General features: G+C 41.0%; 1 protein-coding gene across 1 annotated transcript in view; it reads right to left on the reverse strand.

Annotated features, from left to right (window-relative positions):
- Positions 1-16,496, reverse strand: part of MYH7B (myosin heavy chain 7B) — a 76,272-nt gene extending 59,776 nt beyond the window's left edge. Inside the window, exons 1-4 of the mRNA XM_053247223.1 lie at positions 16,380-16,496; positions 14,929-15,091; positions 12,383-12,486; positions 1,240-1,383 (exon numbers count right to left, since the gene is read on the reverse strand). Coding sequence (XP_053103198.1) covers positions 1,240-1,383; positions 12,383-12,486; positions 14,929-15,028 — 348 coding nt within the window. The 5' untranslated portion in view covers positions 15,029-15,091; positions 16,380-16,496. The remainder of the gene's footprint in view (positions 1-1,239; positions 1,384-12,382; positions 12,487-14,928; positions 15,092-16,379) is intronic.
- Positions 16,497-17,270: the final 774 nt, after the last annotated feature.

Here is a 17,270-nt window from a genome sequence, read left to right on the forward strand (position 1 = left end):
TAGGAACAGGATAATACAGATGCTACCATTCTTCCACTTGATGATGGGACAGGCATTGTTTTGGACAGGAATGGGCAGACATCATTTGTCTCCTACATCACGTTTCAGACCACGTTATTCTTTCGGAGCTTTTCTCTGACATACAAATAAACTACAACAGCTGACATCTTGACTAAAGCTGGGCTCATGCGAGCAAAGAAAGCACATGCACAGTGATAAGACGTGCTCTGAGCAACATGTAGTTATGTCTCTGAAGGCTGCACAACCTTCAGGGACAATGGACATAACTGCATATTACCCAGAGCACTTCTGGGGGAAGAGGAGATTAGCAAAAATTGCCCCACCCACCCACCCCCACACACACTTTGTGCACTCATACTTCAGAAGCGAGGGTGCTACTGCTGTGCTTTCTTTGCTTGCATGCGTGCAGCTTTAGTCAGGATGTCAACCAATAAATAACCTTAAAATAGTCTTTTGCCATTTAGTATTGAATATATCCAACCTTTGAACTTTGCTGTTAATCTTGCCTGCCCTACTGAAATTTGAAATACAACCCCTTGAAAGAGAACAAACTGGCCTTATAGTTTACTTATTCTTCTCAATTAAGTAAAATTGCTAAGTAAAAACATAAAAAATAGTCTAGACTCTTGTCTATCACATTTTAAAATGAAAGTTGAATCAAAGGTATCAAGCTATCCTCATGTCTCTGTAAGCAAGAGGCCATTTCTACTATATTTACCCAAATCTAAGATGAGTTTTTTTCCTAGTTCTTGCCTGTTAAATGTGTGGCGGGGGGGGGAGGTCATCTTAGATTCATAATCCTCTTTCTTTTGGGTAAATACAGGTACAAGTATAACCTGTATCTGAGCGTATATTGGTGCATCTGAATGTAAAATGGTGCCTTAAAAGATAGAGGGTTAAAAATACAATACCTGCAATTAACCTCTACCTTTTAAGGCAGGTCTTACATTCAGATTCTCCTCCTATTTGGGTATGTACAGGAATGTCATGTGGGTCGGGGAAAGAAAGGACATTTCATGACATGAACCTTGCTATTTAGGATACAGTCCTATTGTACCAGTACAATACTGCTCGGGCCAGCTTACAACACTAAATATAGCAAGGATAGCAGGGAGTTTCTGAAAAAGGGAAACAATGCTTCATATGAACATGAAGTTTTACTCTTTTGGTCAGTGCCATTTTCTTGATTTAGATATGTCCTTCAGATCGCTTACTTACATAAATCATCCACTTGGAATAACGCCGTTTCAGGTTATGCAGCACAGAAGCCTCATTGAGGTGAGTTAACATGGCCATGTCTTCAAGCATGTCAAATTTGGGAGGGTTCATTTGCTGGATGTCATCCTCCTTAACGGTAATAGTCTGTGAGGATTAAAGAAAAGGATTCCACTTATACTGTGAGATACTGTGCCAATTCTGATGGCGAACTACTAGTTCCACCAACTCAGACATGATCCCTGTGTTATCCATAGGCCACATTTTAATTATTAGTAAAGCATAATATTCAAAAGGTCTCATTGTACTGCAAAATATTTTTCTTTCCCTTCCTCCTAAAAACAGGAGCAGGGATTAAACTAGTGTTAGAACTTCAAATGGAGAATTATGTTGTAAATGTAAGAGAAGAGCTGGTCTTGTGGTAGCAAGCATGACTTGTCCCCTTAGCCAAGCAGGGTCCACCCTGGTTGCATATGAATGGGAGACTTGATGTGTGAGCACTGTGAGATATTCCCCTCAGGGAATGGAGCCGCTCTGGGAAGAGCAGAAGGTTCCAAGTTCCCTCCCTGGCTTCTCCAAGATAGGGCTGAGAGAGATTCCTGCCTGCAGCCTTGGAGAAGCTGCTGCCAGTCTGTGAAGACAGTACTGAGCTAGATGGATCTATGGTCTGACTCAGTATATGGCAGTTGAATAGCTGCATAAATCTTCAAGTACAAGTGCATTGGGTTCTTTTAGCACAGGGGTTCCCAAGCAGTGGTGCCCCAAATGTTGCTGAACTAACTCTCATCATCCCCAGCTGCTGGGGCTGGGGATGATGGGAGTTGTAGTTCAGCAACATCTGGAGTACCACTGGTTGGGAACCCCTCTTTTAGCTTAATCAGGAACCCGGGGCCCTACCCAGGCTTCTCAGTTTCATGGAGTGAGAGTCCTCCTGTGCGTGTGCATACTGTTATACATATATAGGTTCACTGCAGACATCCAAATGAATGCATGAAGGTTGGCAGCAGGTGCTGAGGGTGCAATCCCACACATACCCGGCCCCGCCCCCGCCACCATCACATTCATCACATTGTCTGTACAGTGCCTTGGTGTTGAAATGTAGCATTGGGCCCTGAACCTGATCCTGAAAAGCTTTTATTATATTTGAATCTTCAAGGCAGGGTTTGCATTACAATATATTTTATACTTCTCCTTTGAAAACAGGATGTGGAGATTAAGCTGCTGTTCAAAACTTGACCACAGAATTGTTTCCTGAACACATGTACCAAATTTTACTCTGATATTTCAGTGTTCAAGGGAGATACCATATGACATTAAAAGGTCTCATTCTGCTGCACCAGTTCTCCAGCTGAAAATTATTATTGCTGACTGACGTGAAATTTGGATACATCTGGGGGTTTTTGGGGGGGGGGGGTTGCGTGGGGGTTCAGGGGTCTGATCCCTCAGTTTCCAGTTTAGCTCTCCACACTTCCACTCTCCCATTTAAAAAAAAACAAAACCTTGTGTTTTTCTAGTGAATAGAGACAGCTAGGTCACGTGTAGAGGAATGGTTTAGACAAATTCTGCTCCACATGAAGTTAATGAAGAGCGCCCCACAAGGGGAGAGAGGAAGTGCATTCTCACATCCTGTGGAATTGGGCCCAGAGAGCAGAAGAAAAACAACGAAAAATGAGGAAAGCTTTTTGTAAATTGAGGACTATTTAAAAACTGAGAAGTTATAAAGCTGTTTTCTTTTTTCTCCCCTCACCCCACCCCACCCAACAATTGTCCTAAAGCTGAGAAATGTAAAAAAGGAGAATTGGAGGGGAAAACCTATAAAAAGCAAGCAGAAAAAATGGAGTTTTTCCCCAAATCCCAAACTATAGTAAATAAAATATTTAAAATTATTTTTACTAAAACCTTTTCATAAAATCCCACTTCAGCCCTCAAAAGCCATTTTTATTGAAGGTGTTTGTTATATTTGTGCACTGCCCCAAATTTTCATCTCTGGGTGGCTTACATCAACATCATCAGATTTGTTAAGCAAATCTGATGAAAATACTTTCCTGCTGAAATATTTTGGGCAGTTCTATTTCAAAGAAAAAATCAGCAATCTATGCCATTTACTTTGAAATCTATCCAGACTATTGTTGGGACAAGGTTTTCTTCCCTCCAACTTAGTTAATTGTGCACTGTGTGAAGAAGTACTTCCATTTGTCTGTTCCTGAGTCCTTTTGTGCTTGCACTATTGTGCAAGAGGGCTAATCCTTCCAAGTGCTGCCCATACTCCAGAAGCACTCTAGAAGAGTGAAATCATGTCACTGAGGGTAAGCAACATGTTTCTGCTCTTGCCGAGCACTTCAAGAGGGCTGGGCGGGCAATGCTCAAAAGTACTAGCACTCCAGACAACTCTGCAAGCACACAAAGACTGGGTGAGTTGTGCGAGAGTTCTTCCTGCATCCCCACAGAACTTACTAACACATGTGCATCATTTGTCAGGATGTGAACACTGTTTTAAAGTACAGGAGCTTCAATATGTGCAAATAAATAAATATTTGAAATGACTCAGATTTGGAAATAGAACACAACTCCGGTTCATTTGAGAAGGTATTTCCTTGAATTTTTCAAGAAAAGGCAAGCATTGTTCAATTATACTTAATTATAGGATGCCGTGCAAAGGATTGAAATGGATGACCCAGTGATCCCTTCCAACACTGTGTTCCTAGATTTTCAGCTCTATGATTTTGTGGAATACTCCCTCCATGGTACTGGACTTTCCCACACAGCAGGCTTTACCGCATGTTTTCTGCAAGGCTTTATTGTGAACTCAAAGTTATCCCAAAAACCCAATGCAAAAAGTGGATTATTTTACCACGGATATAAATCGGGCTGCAGTCTAATGTGTAGTGAAAAACCCGAATCGTGTGTGAATCATGTTTGGCCTGGCAAATCATGTTTGGCCTGGCATCCTAGGGTTTTTAAACTGTTGTAAATGTTCGGCCTGGTTCTCCAGGGTTTTTAACTGTTTAAATGTTTTAACTGTTAATGGTTTTATGCTGTTTTTATAGTTTTGATTTTAATTGTTAATTGATTTTAATTGTTTTTATTTTGATGTAAACTGCCCTGAGCCATTTTTGGAAGGGCGGTATATAAATCGAATGAATAAATAAATAAGTGCTCCCCAATAGCTCACAGTGACTTTGGGGTAAATCTGCCCGATATGTGAACGCACCCCCTCCATTCCAGAGGAGATGCGATATTCTGGCCATTCTCAAGGAACTACTTTGTGTTAATTTGCCAGTACTGAGCACTAGACAGAAAATATGGCAAGACAGACTGTTGGTCTCAGTGCTTGGGCAATGAATGGCACCCAAATCCCATTTACTTTCAAGAGTGGAGCCTTAGGGATTTAATAGGTCTTAGTCACGCCTTGTCGTGACTCCTGTAATTACTCTGCAATTGCTCCTGCAGCTCTAATGCGGCTGACGCTGTCTTAAGATTGTGCAGATAAATATAACCTAAACAAAACAGTATGCCACAGGGTTTTAATCAGGAAGGTTTGGGGTTATTTAGACAAACAGCTGAAGAGTACAATTCATTACTTATAATAACTGGATTTAATTTGATCCTACAAACCCAGGAACTGTAATAACTATCATATTACACATCTGTGCCTGATTAGAATGAATTGCATTTAAGAAATGTTACTTCTCTTATGAAAAGAAAACAACCTTGACAGTATTAGGTTAATTAGGCATTAGGCAGGAATATCTTATAGTTAAAAACACAACTCACACCACCATCACCTGTTACCTCCCCCTTGCTTTCCAGCTCAAAAGACCCACATACAAAATGGCTTTTCCGAGAGGCGGACTGAGCTGGCGCCGGCGTGCTGCCAGCTTGGTTCTTCCAGCCCTGCCCTCGGAAGCGGCCGGGTTAGGGTTAGGGTTAGGGTTAGGGTTAGGGTTAGGGTTAGGGTTAGGCTCCTGGGAGGGGGGGGCTGGGACAAACTAGCCGCGCCACTGAAGGGGCGCCGAGCGGCTTTCTTTTCACCTCAAAAGTGCCATATGCTACAAAATCATTTTTAGGGTTCAAGAGCCCTGAGACCAAGGGGGCTTCAGCAGGAAAGAGCATAGGGTAAAGGTTCAATACCCCCATGTACATACTGCAGTTGCTACTCATGGGTAAAGTAAAGCTCTAACTACACGCTGATGCATTTGACACAGGGCTGAACAGTTTCGGCTTTCCCGCTGTTTTTAGACTACAACAACCATGAACCCCAGCCACAATGGCCAATAGTCAGGTACAATGGGAATTGTAGTCCAACATCTGCAGGTGGGACAAAGTTGTGCATCCCTGATTCAACATCACATGTAGTTGACCCTCAGCGACTGCAATCCAGAAATACAGTACAGCTAGGCATTGGCAGAAATGAGGTGAGAGATGGCTAATAGGTCCCAAGGATTACAAACAGTGACTGATATTCTGGGGCTGTTCACACTACCCGGTGTGTGGGCAGAGTTCAACCTACCTTCCCTCGGATGACCACTCACAGCCCGGGAGGCACATAAGCCGCACGTCCACACGACCAGCATTGCCAGGAACAGCGCAAATGACTTTCTGTGCTGCTCCCGGCAGCACTGGTAAACAGAAGCAAGAACTCATTGTCTTGGCCTCCGTGGATCTCACAGTGCACCATGCGCTGAGTGCAGTATACTGGAGGGATCCCACTGGGGACAGGTGCTCTAGGTGTCCATCTCTGTGTCAGCGCAAGCTGCTTGCAGCTCATGCTAGAGAAAATCCTGGCCCCCAAGGTTAAGGGTGTGTTTGCACCATGCATTAACCTTGGCTAGGAGCTGGGCTGCCACGCTGTTTTTAGCCATGCGCGTGTTTAGCCACACATATCCCAGCGGTTCTCATGGACCGCCAAACCCAGGCTTGGCTGCCCATGAGAACAGCGTCTCTGACTGAATTTCTTTTGTGAACCACCCAGAGCCTTTGGAGTCAGGCGGTATATAAAGTTAATAAATAAATAAATATTCAATGTAAGACCCAAGAAATTAATAGGAGAAGTTAGTCATTACTAACTTATATTTATTTACTTGCTTATTTGTCTTTTGGATTCAAACCCTTGTTGGTCACCATAGGATATGAGCATAATGACCAGAACCTTATTGAATCATCTCTCTCTCTCTCTCTCTCTCTCAACTAAATAAAAACATATATCTAAACCAATAACTTTCTTATTCCTTGTGGTTAGACTGTCGAAGATAAACGGTCTCAACTGCAGTCCTCCACTCTTGTTGGACTACAACTGTGAGAGGAGAGCTGGTCTTGTGGTAGCAAGCATGTCTTGTCCCCTTAGCTAAGCAAGGTCCACCCTGTTTTCATATGAAAGGCAGACTAGAAGTGTGAGCACTGTAAGATATTCCCCTCAGGGGATGGAGCCGCTCTGGGAAGAGCAGAAGTTCCCAAGTTCCCTCCCTAGCATCTCCAAGAGAGGGCTGAGAGAGACTCCTGCCTGCAACCTTGGAGAAGCCACTGCCAGTCTGTGTAGAGACAATACTGAGCTAGATACTGACTCAGTATATACTGACTCAGTATAATACTGTAGTATTATTATAATTCAGTATAATACTGTAGTATAATACTGACTCAGTATATGACTGACTCAGTATAATACTGTAATTCTGAGTATAATACTTATACTCAGTATATGGCAGCTTCCTATGTTCCTAACTCCTTTAGTTATCTATAAGTTGTTTTTTGTTGTTCTTCTGTTTTAATTTGTGTTAAAAATTTATAACCGTTTTAATTTGGTTGTAATTCTGGTTTCATTGTTTGTTTTGTAAACTGCCATGAGACATTGGTATGTGGTGGTATAGACATGTAATAAATAAATAAATAAATAAATAAATAAATAAATAAATAAATAAATAAATAAATCTCTCATCATCCTCAGTAACAATGGCCAGTAGCCAGGGATGATGGACGTTATAGGCCAATATCAGCAGGAAGGTCACAGTTTGAGACCCCTGGACTAGGTTTTGATTATATCAAGTTAGATATCATTTGCATATTGGTGCTACTCCACACCTCTGCACAATCTCCCCTATTGTCAAGGACAGGTTGGTACCCTGTAGACAAATCCCCAACAAATCTCATAGAAGATCACCATTGCCACTCTCTGAAGCTATTCACGTGCACAGGCAAAACCAGGCTAAGGACGCCCAGCCCGGTTTTGTCTCCGCATGTGCACCACTGGGATTGAGCCCAAGCCCAGTGGCACCATGGTGGCAAACCCACCTTGGGAGCCACCCTCCTAAATGAGTTTAGGAGAACAAGTTCTCTCCTAATCCCATTTTTCTGTTTGTCTGCCAACCCTGGCTGCTTGCAGTCTGCGGGGCTCCCGGCCAGCTTCAGGGAGAGGAGGGGGGATCCCCATAATGCACTATGGGAGCTCTGGGGGGGTGCAGGGTGATGCATCCCAGCACCCCAACCCTCCAAGCTACTAGCAGCATCTCATAATCGTCTGGGCAGATGATCTGCCCACCAAAAAAGGAGCCCTCGGTCATCTGCAGGGAGGTACGTTTGTTAAGGCTTTCTCCCCACTAGCCCTCTTGCCCTTTCTTACTGGTCGTGAGAAAGGGCCACCTGTGTCCTCCTTGCCAAAAAACCACACTAATATCTGCCAAGGCCTACAATCACATCACAGACATAAACAAAGGTACAATCAACGTTAACAAGGTATCGAATAGAATCAAGGTGTATTATACTCTGTTGATCCCCACGCATAGATAATAATTCAGGAATTTTTTAAAATAATAAATAATAATAATAATAATAATAATAATAATAATAATAATACAACCAGGTTGGAAACTCAAACTTTCTGGCAAGGCCTGAAGCAGCAAAACTATCTTATTGAGAAAACAGCCCAGGACAAGGTAAGAATCAATATCAAGGCAAGGCTTTAGGTGTTTTTCAAAGCAGTTGCCAGATTATTTCCAGTTACAGGTGATGCAGCAATCTGTCCTCCTGAAGGAAGAGTTAGGAATCCCAACCACTAATGTTCTCAGCTTTCCTGAGCTTGGATACTTCACATTAGCCTGGGAAGAATAGACATGGGTCCACTTCAGGACCATTGGCATGTCATGGGGGAGGGTATCTATCTATCTATCTATCTATCTATCTATCTATCTATCTATCAGATTTGTATACCACCCCAAACTTTTGTCTCTGTGTGGTTAACAATAACATAAAAACAAGTTCAAAACAGAAACAAAAACTTAAACCAATTTAAATAATTTGAAAGCAAGCACAGATTAAAACCTAAAAATTTTAGGGTATGGGGGCTGGAAGATTCTAGAAGCATTCTCTAAATATTCAGCTTTCTTTTTAAAAGGTACAGGAGGCCTGCATTTTCCACAGGTTCTCCTATCACAGTTTCCACTATTTGTGGTCAGGCGATAGGGGCCAGTTTCAATTTTTGCAGGAGTGAAAATAGGCTATTCTATTCTATCTCCTTTGCATACTGAGGGCAAAAGGGTGTGATTTGCAGGGAAAATGCTTGGGGCCAGGAAGAGATTGATTATTGAATTAAAACACATTTGTTTGGCCTGGCCTTTCAGGGCTTTTAAAAATAAATAAATATATATATTTTTTTAATTTTTAATTTTTAATTTGATTTAGGGTTTTTAATTACTTAACACCCCCCCCCCCCGGCCTTGTGCAGATGGGAGGGAGTTTGTCCCAGCCTGTCCTGCACGAAGACCAGGAAGGGTTCCGTTTGACCCTTTTGGTCAAGGGGCGGGGTTTCGGCCAGGATTGGCCGATCCCCGCCCCATTCTTCATTCTCTCTTCAGTTGGGACCAGGCAACCACAGGAGAAGGAGCTCTCCCCTCCCTCCCCCCCGGTACAGAGCGGGTCTAGTGACTGGCCGCCTGAAGGGGCCGAGTAGGAATTTTTTTCTCCCAACGCATTGGCCACTGTTGGGTTTTTTTTCGCCTACTCCGTTCTGTGTCCTGGGTGCGAAGTTAGAGTTAGGTCAGCCACAATGGCAGGAACAGTGTGGGCGGGGTGGTAATTTGAGGGTTAGAACATCGGTGAGCACCCTTGGATATGTAAAAGAGGTGATTGGTTAATCGCTCCTTTGTAGCCTGTGCGGCACGGGGAGAATGATTGCCATGAACCTTGCTTCAGGACTTCTCCAACCTTCGGGCTGTGCGGTCCGGGGTGGACGAATGCCTAGAAGTATCCATATCCTCTCTTACAGAAGGGGGGGTCGGCTTTGAAGGAATTGGGTGGAGTGTACCTGCCCATTCCCGAGCCAGGGTGTGTCGCCCAGTAGGGCACTGGGTAGGATTTCAGAGTTCTGACCTGCTTCTATTGGCCCGCACCGTTCTCTAAGGGTGATTAATCACCTGGTGTTCCAGTCTGCCATGCTTTGTGTAATAGTTAACAAAGTTGTGGCCCTTTTCTTCCATACTAAGTCTACGTGTTTTCTTGAGCTGGGGTCTGGGGACAATGTTTAATTTTTGTTTTAAAATGTTTTTTTTAATTGTTAGTTGTTTTATTGTTTTTAATTTGTTTTAGCTTTTCATTGTTTTATAAGTTGTTTTAATTGTAAACCGCCCTGAGCCATTTTGGAAGGGCGGTATATAAATCAAATCAAATAAATAAATAAATAAATAAATAAATAAATAAATAAATAAAATAAAATAATAAATAACCCTTCACCAGCAAAGTAAATGTAAAAATGTAAAAACTTTATTTCGGTCGTAGACCAGCAATACAACAATATTAAAATAATAATGATAATAACAATAATAAGATGATAATATAAAATCAGACTACATTTATACGCATTTGGCATATTATATAACAATATTTGGCCACGATATGAATAAAGTACTTTCTTCACTAGCTGAATGTTTCCTTTTTCTCCCTGGCTCATGAGGGAGAAAAAGAAAGCACCCAGCCAGTGAAGGGTGCTTTGCCAGCTGGAGTGGGGTGGAAAATGTGACAGGAAAGGGGCAATGCGGGGGGTAGGTGGCCACCCTGAGACCCTGGAACATTTGTGTGCCCCCCACTCCATTATTACTACATAAAGCTTTGTTTTTCTCCTCATTCTCTGGAAAACAAAGCTGATAGTACTGATTTACAATATTATTTACTGATTTACAACAGATTGTATGGTGCCATTAATTAGTCATGTGTGGGGTGGATATTAACATGGCCAGCTCTTCAGTTATATCAGAGCTAATTGCATTAAAAGCAATGTGAATCGACTGATGTAATGTAAGATCAAGTTAGGTAAGATCACAACTTTTGAAATGAACAGCGAGACCAAAATTTACTCCCAATTACACTGATATAATCACAGAGTAGGTTTAGTAACGTGCACTACAGAAATCAAGCACAGACAGCAACATCGTGCTGCTTGATTATCCATCCCAGTGCCGTTCTTGTTTTACCAAGGAGTAACTTGACAGCTTCAAACTGGCATAAAACTGCTGCAGAGACCATATGTTATTGTTGTTGTTGGTGGTGGTGGTAGTAGTAAATAGCAGTAGTCACACCAGCACCGTTTATTTAGAATAAATAAAAAATAATTTTGGACAGACCAGTTGCTTGTTGTTGTTGTTCTTGTTTTAAAGTTAATTGCCTGAAAAACTAATGGGTTGACAGCTCTAAAACTACATATCACCATCATTTCAGAAAAATAATGTAGGTGATTCCTGGGTTTTTGTTGCAATGATGTTAATCCAGTGTGTAGCATAACTGAGAGCAAAACATAGCATATCATTTCCTCCGCTGTTCTTTTCGGAGGCTAGCTGGCTAACCAAGTCCATTGTAGCAACTGGTAGCTGAGCAAGGCAGACCATTAAGGCCAAGGACTATTGTTACAGCTGTTGAAATGAGATAGTTGATCGTATCTGGGGACAAAGACAAGGGACTGCACTGTCATTCTTGCAACACCTTTGTTTAAGAGAGTCTTTCTGAAACTATAGGTTTGTAATATTTTGAAGAATTTTGGACTGTAGGAAAGAATTTTGTCAAAGGTGAGGTTTTATTGAGAACCAAATTAATTTTCATTGCCAAGTTAGTACTGTTTAAATAACAGGTATGAAGTGCTTTATATACCGACAAAAAGGTCTATAATAAACAACAATAATAGTAATCTGATTTAATAATGACTGGTTCTTACATTACAACAATAGCATGGTTACTGAACCTCTGTAGCTTCATTTCATACTGCCCCAGTAATGTCCAACAGAGGAGAACGTGTAGGAAGGACTGCTGATTTATTTTTAAATTTCTCTGCTGTTACCCCTAGGTTGTGGAACACACTCACCATGGATATAAGGGGACTGTCTTCCTTGGAGGCCTTCAGGAGAGCGTTAAAGACACGTATCTTTAGCCTGGCTTTTAATAATATTTAGTTTCAATTTTATCTAGTTTTAATTGTAATTTTAATCTGTTTTTAATTGGTTTGTGATTTTAATTGTTATGTATTTTTTTATTTTAGCGTAAACCGCCCTGAGTCACTTTAGGAAGGGCGGTATATAAATCAAATAAATATTTATATACTGCCTTCCCACGGGAAACACTCTCAAGTCAGTTTACAATAAACAGTATAAGGACAATTGAATAAATGAATGAATACATATTAACCAGAAAAAGCAGCAGACTGAATAAAAAAGCCCGAGCAACAGCACAACAAAACACATTACAACAGAATAATATCAAGAAGCCCAGGTCTTTGAACAAAAAAACCCCAAAAACCCAAAAAGGGCAATCTTCACCACCTTCTGAAGATAATGAAAGAAGTCTCCAAAATGATATTGTTACTTCTCATGCTGAGGGAGGGGTGGTAAACGCTGCAGTGGGAATCCAATAACCATGCCACCATCTCCCTTCCACATGATCTCTGCCGCTGTCGTTTTAACCAAGCAGTGTGGGGTGGAAACATGGGGAACAGGCAGCCACACCGCCCTTAAAACATAAAAAATGGTCTTGTTTCCTGACCATTTCAGAACCAAGAATCGGAAACTATATGCCAGGCTTAAATACATTTCCTCTCCCACATGACCAGCTGGAGGCTCACCTTTTCTTCTGGATTTGTCTTGTTGCACATTTGTCCACCAACTAAGGAAATGCTTACCTTTTTATCTTTGGTTTCCACAGTGACTTTGCCACCAGAGGATTCTTTGATTTCAACCTCAATATAGGCTTCCTTTTCATCTGGGACCCAAGCCCTCTTCTTTCCTTTAGGATTCCCAAAAAAGATAAGAGAACACTCAGGAAAGGAATGCTGAGTTGTGTGGGAGCCCTTTTGCAACTCCTAATTCTTTTCATACAGTGCATCAATAAGAATAAAGACAAGAAACGTTAACCACAAAATTATTATTTATTCTCCTATTATCAAACCTGGAAGTGCTGGGTATTACATGCCAACTTTTGCTTAATTTCTGCCCATTTCATTTTAAGACTGATGCAAGTATTTTGCTGTGTTACATGTCACAGGTAAATAATGAACCAAGGGTTATAGCTGGAATAACTGGGATGTTGTATGATTTATTGATTACGTTTATATCCTGCTCTTCCTCCAAAGAGCCCAGATCAGTGTATATGGTTATGTTTATCCTCACAACAAACCTGTGAGTTAGTTAGGCTGAAAGATAAGTGAGTGGCTCACCATCACCCAGAGGCGTATCTAGGGTACCCAGTGAGTTTCATTGTTCCACTTGGTTCTCCCCAGTCCTAGTCTAGTACTAACCACTGCACCATACTGGCTCTCGGATGCTTAAGTAAACTTTCCTATTTATTTGCAAAAATAGTGCTTGCTTTTTCATTTCATTATGTTCTTACTTTTTCATTATGCTCTTATGTTCTTATTTTTGTTGTAAGTCAGTGAATTCATGCATGAAGAATGGTGGCATATCTTTTCAACAAAAATAAATACAAACAAATGTGGGGGGAAAGATTCAATTTGTTTTATAATTTTTTATAATATATGCTGTTGCTTTTTTGGTTTTATTTTAGAACAGCAAGATATAAAATAATGGATTTGGCAATTAATGGTGTATTGTCTTAAAACAGAATCAATAAATCTAAGGTTTAGTTATATAAAAGTACCCCTCGAAATCAAATTTAAATGTTGAAGTTGTAAATATTTAAAGCTTCCAAAGTTCATAATTGCAAGCAATATTTCTTCAATACTTTATTGGATTCAGATTTTGAAAATTTAGCTATTTTTTAGCTTTTTGTGCATAATGTTTTTCTACTGTACTCAAGGTACATTTGCATATATGCCATAAGCAAATGTTCCTTGAGCACAATTGGGGAGGGGGAAGCAGAAAAAAATCTAAGAACGCCTAAGTCTCCAAAATCTGAATCCAATGACGTATTGAAGAAATATTGCTTGCAATTATGAGCACAGTTAGGCTCATTTTAATTAGTCTTCGTCAATTAGTCTTCTTCTTCAGTTAGTCTTCTTCAATTTAAGAAGACTAACTGTGCAGACAATTGCGGTCAATGACTGTGCCAAACAATTTGACCAAGAATTTCTAGAACTGCCTAATCAGACACATTGCTGTTTGCCCAGTGAGATCCAGAAATGTGTTATTTCTAGTTATTGCTTCAAGAGATGCCCAAATATAGCAACCTTTTATAGAGTTTGCCTTGGGACACTTAGCTGGGTTGCAGATTTACCCATGACGCATTTATCCTCAAGTCAAGCGGAAAATATATTTTTAGGACAAACAAAGGCATTATCTTCTGACATTCTATGTGCATTAGCCTTGAGGTATTTATTGTGAAACAAACCTGATCATTCTTGGATCGTGTAAGCTGAAGCAATGACAGTGGAACAACCCACATGTAATATGATAAGGACAGGGGTGGAAAGGTATATGCAAAGAATCTTGTACCATTCTTGCAATAAACTCTTTCCCCCTTGAGTGACATATCATTAGGAAACAGCTTCTTAAAGTAAAACTGTCCATATGTTTCTAGTGACCAGGTATTTCTATCTTATACAGTCCTTCCAGAAGAAGTGGACTTCACAATGTGAATTCAAAGCAAAAGCCACACTATCAGCACAATGTGTAAATAGGATCTAAGATACAGAAGGAAAGTAAGCGACAATCACTTTCTTGGCCTCGCTATTAAAGCACCAAAATGACTAAACAAAGGGACAATTTTATCAGGTGCATTTTGCAGTGACAGGAGAAGCTCCACCTGCCATAGGTTTCTCTTTTACACAACTCTTGATGGTAAAGGCAAGAACTCTCTTGGGATCCAAGGGCACACACAGAGGGAAAGCGTGAGGAGCAACTTCTCACTTACACTTGCTTGGGGGGGAGGCACTATTGGGGAGGATATAAGAAATATAAGGACTGGCAATGGGAAGAGTTTAGTAAAATGGGGGTGGATGCTTCAAAAGTTTAGAGGGGATCTGTACCTGGCAACCTTTATAGCTGCCAAGCTCTTTGAATTAAAGCCAAGTCAATTGGTTCTCTAACTTTCTGGAGTTAAGCATAGGCAGAGATCTGCTGAATTGCAGTTTCCATTGTTCCCCATGGTACACTATGAACTACCAATAGGAAAATTAGATAATGCTTATGGATTCCCTAGAGATATCAACACCGAGAAGGAAGGTAGGGGACAGCATGCTATGAATTCCTTTGCTAGCAGCAAATGTCTTACCATCAAATGGGAGGTTTTGATATTTCATCATCTCTGCATAACTTTTCCTGAGGTACTCGGCAGCTTCCCCAAATTCTGCCATGTCCATCATATGAGCCATCTTGCCTACTCAATGGATAAATTCTGGACAGCAGCAAACAGATAAGCTGAACACCCTGGAACACTGAGAAGGAGAGTGAATGGAAGCTTTACAAGTCCCAAGAAAATGTGCCCCATTCTCTTTTGCTTCTGTGTGAAAAACTAAAATCACACACAGCTTATTTGGCTGGTATAGCCAAGATCTAAAAATATCTATAGGCTCCTGTACATCAACCTGCATTACCTACAGAATTAAATCCTCACACTACTGGATCAGCTACTCATTTTCTGCTGGGTGAACAGAAGGTAGCCATCTAGTGCAAGCCTTTGAATGTTTCAGAATTATAATAATAATATAAAAAACTGTATTACAATTGCAATATGCTCATTACACACCCCATCACATCTTTACTATTAATAATAATCATAGCAGCAGCAATTTGCTAATGTAATCCTATAATTTGGGGGCTGAATGAATGTAATCTTCCATAGTTAATGCAAGTTTCTTACTAGAATATTTCTGGTCTAGTGATAATTTTTATATCTATAAAATAAAGGGAAGACTTAACTAATCTATTATGTCATCATGAGCATATACGCTTGCTTAAGAACATAAGAAACACCCTGCTGGATCAGATCAAAGTCCACCCAATCCAGAACTCTTTTCAAGAGTTCAACAACCAGCAGGCACTGAGTGGCCAACCAGAAACTGGCCAACCAGAAACTGGCCAGTGATCCACCAGTGGACCATGTTCTACTCACTACTTTAGTATACCTATGCCATTTTAAATTGCAGGGGCATTTATCTGTAGATCATCACTGTGTTCCAACTTTGGTTGGAGCGAACATCTGCAGACTTCTGCGTACATCAGTAGTAATAGGTGATGGATGGAAGCACAGCATCTTATTATGAAGGCTACTAAACTATGAAACCTGGCCAATGCATACATTACTTTTACAAAACACCTAAGAGGACAAGATCTATTATATCAGAGTTGCAAAAGAGTGGTCAACTTCAGTGACCCCATTAATCCTTGCATTATCAATAATCTTCTGATAAGTGGTTGTTGCTGCAGTTCTGGCAAACAGAAGTCACAGCAACAAACAGCATTCATATTCAATATAACGCATATTCAAACACTACATCAGTAACCCACACTTTGTTGCTCTCAGCTTTGCCCGACATCAATATATCTTTTAGGAATGCCCATTTTTTTCTTTTCAAGGTGCCCTTGACCTCATCAACCCTGGCACTACCCCCATGAGTTAGTATCCTAGCCACATGCTTCCTGGTCCCTTTTCTACTATGCTAAGGGAAGCAGATTAATAGCCCAGAACAAACGTGCAACAAAGACATGCTCTTTATTACCAACCTTGGCTACGGGGCTGAGTGACTGTGTGTGTGTGTTCAGTGAAACCCCTTTTTATTGTGTCCGTCAAGGTCAGGGTAGGGAGAGATATGTCAGAAATTCCCATGTGTCATATCCACACAGCTCCATTGGTGCTGCTGTGCTACTGCCCATAGAGACACAAAAGGCAAACTTTTATCTCTCTGCAGATGCAGGCTGGTTATTTTTACTCCTGTATTGTCAGGCTATTACAAAGGCAGGGAGAGGGGCTTTGACAGGCAGCTCAACACCAAGAGTAATTCTGTTCAAGGAAGGGAAGAGAACTAAGTTCTGTCACATCATCCATTCATTGTGTCTGTTCTTTTGCCTTTGTTTCCGCTTCTGACCACAGACTTCAGCCCATCTCATACTTTCACTACCAGGAGGGCAATTACTGAACAGGATTGATTGGCCATTTTTTATCGAATGCCACAGTGATCTCAAAATCCAGACCCACACTGAAGTTTTTCATTTTGGTTTTGATTACCTGGGGGCGGGGGGAGAGAATGTTACTGGGATCAAGGAACAAATTTTTCAGAAAGTCTGCATGGTAAACCAGGAGAGGGTTTCTTGCTCTGGACCTCCCCCAGGTTTGTTTAAAAATCCTCTGGTAGAGCTGCTGCCAGTCTCCTATGAGACAAAACGAACTTAGAAACTTAGAACTTAGAGTGGGTAGGCCAAGCAGACACATAGGGAGACGGACCCACGTTTCCAGCCCAGATCAAGTTTAAAACAATAAAAATCTCATTTATTTAAGTAGATATAAAAAACAGGACAGTTCAAAGACAAACAAGACAAAAACAGTTAAAATGCACACGTAAGGTACCTTTCTTCCTGTCTGGTGTTAGTTAAGCTGCAGTTTAGAAAACAGAAGCT

The sequence above is a fragment of the Hemicordylus capensis genome, chromosome 4 (genome assembly GCF_027244095.1).
Source record: "Hemicordylus capensis ecotype Gifberg chromosome 4, rHemCap1.1.pri, whole genome shotgun sequence".
In the NCBI taxonomy this organism is placed as follows: Eukaryota; Metazoa; Chordata; class Lepidosauria; order Squamata; family Cordylidae; genus Hemicordylus; species Hemicordylus capensis.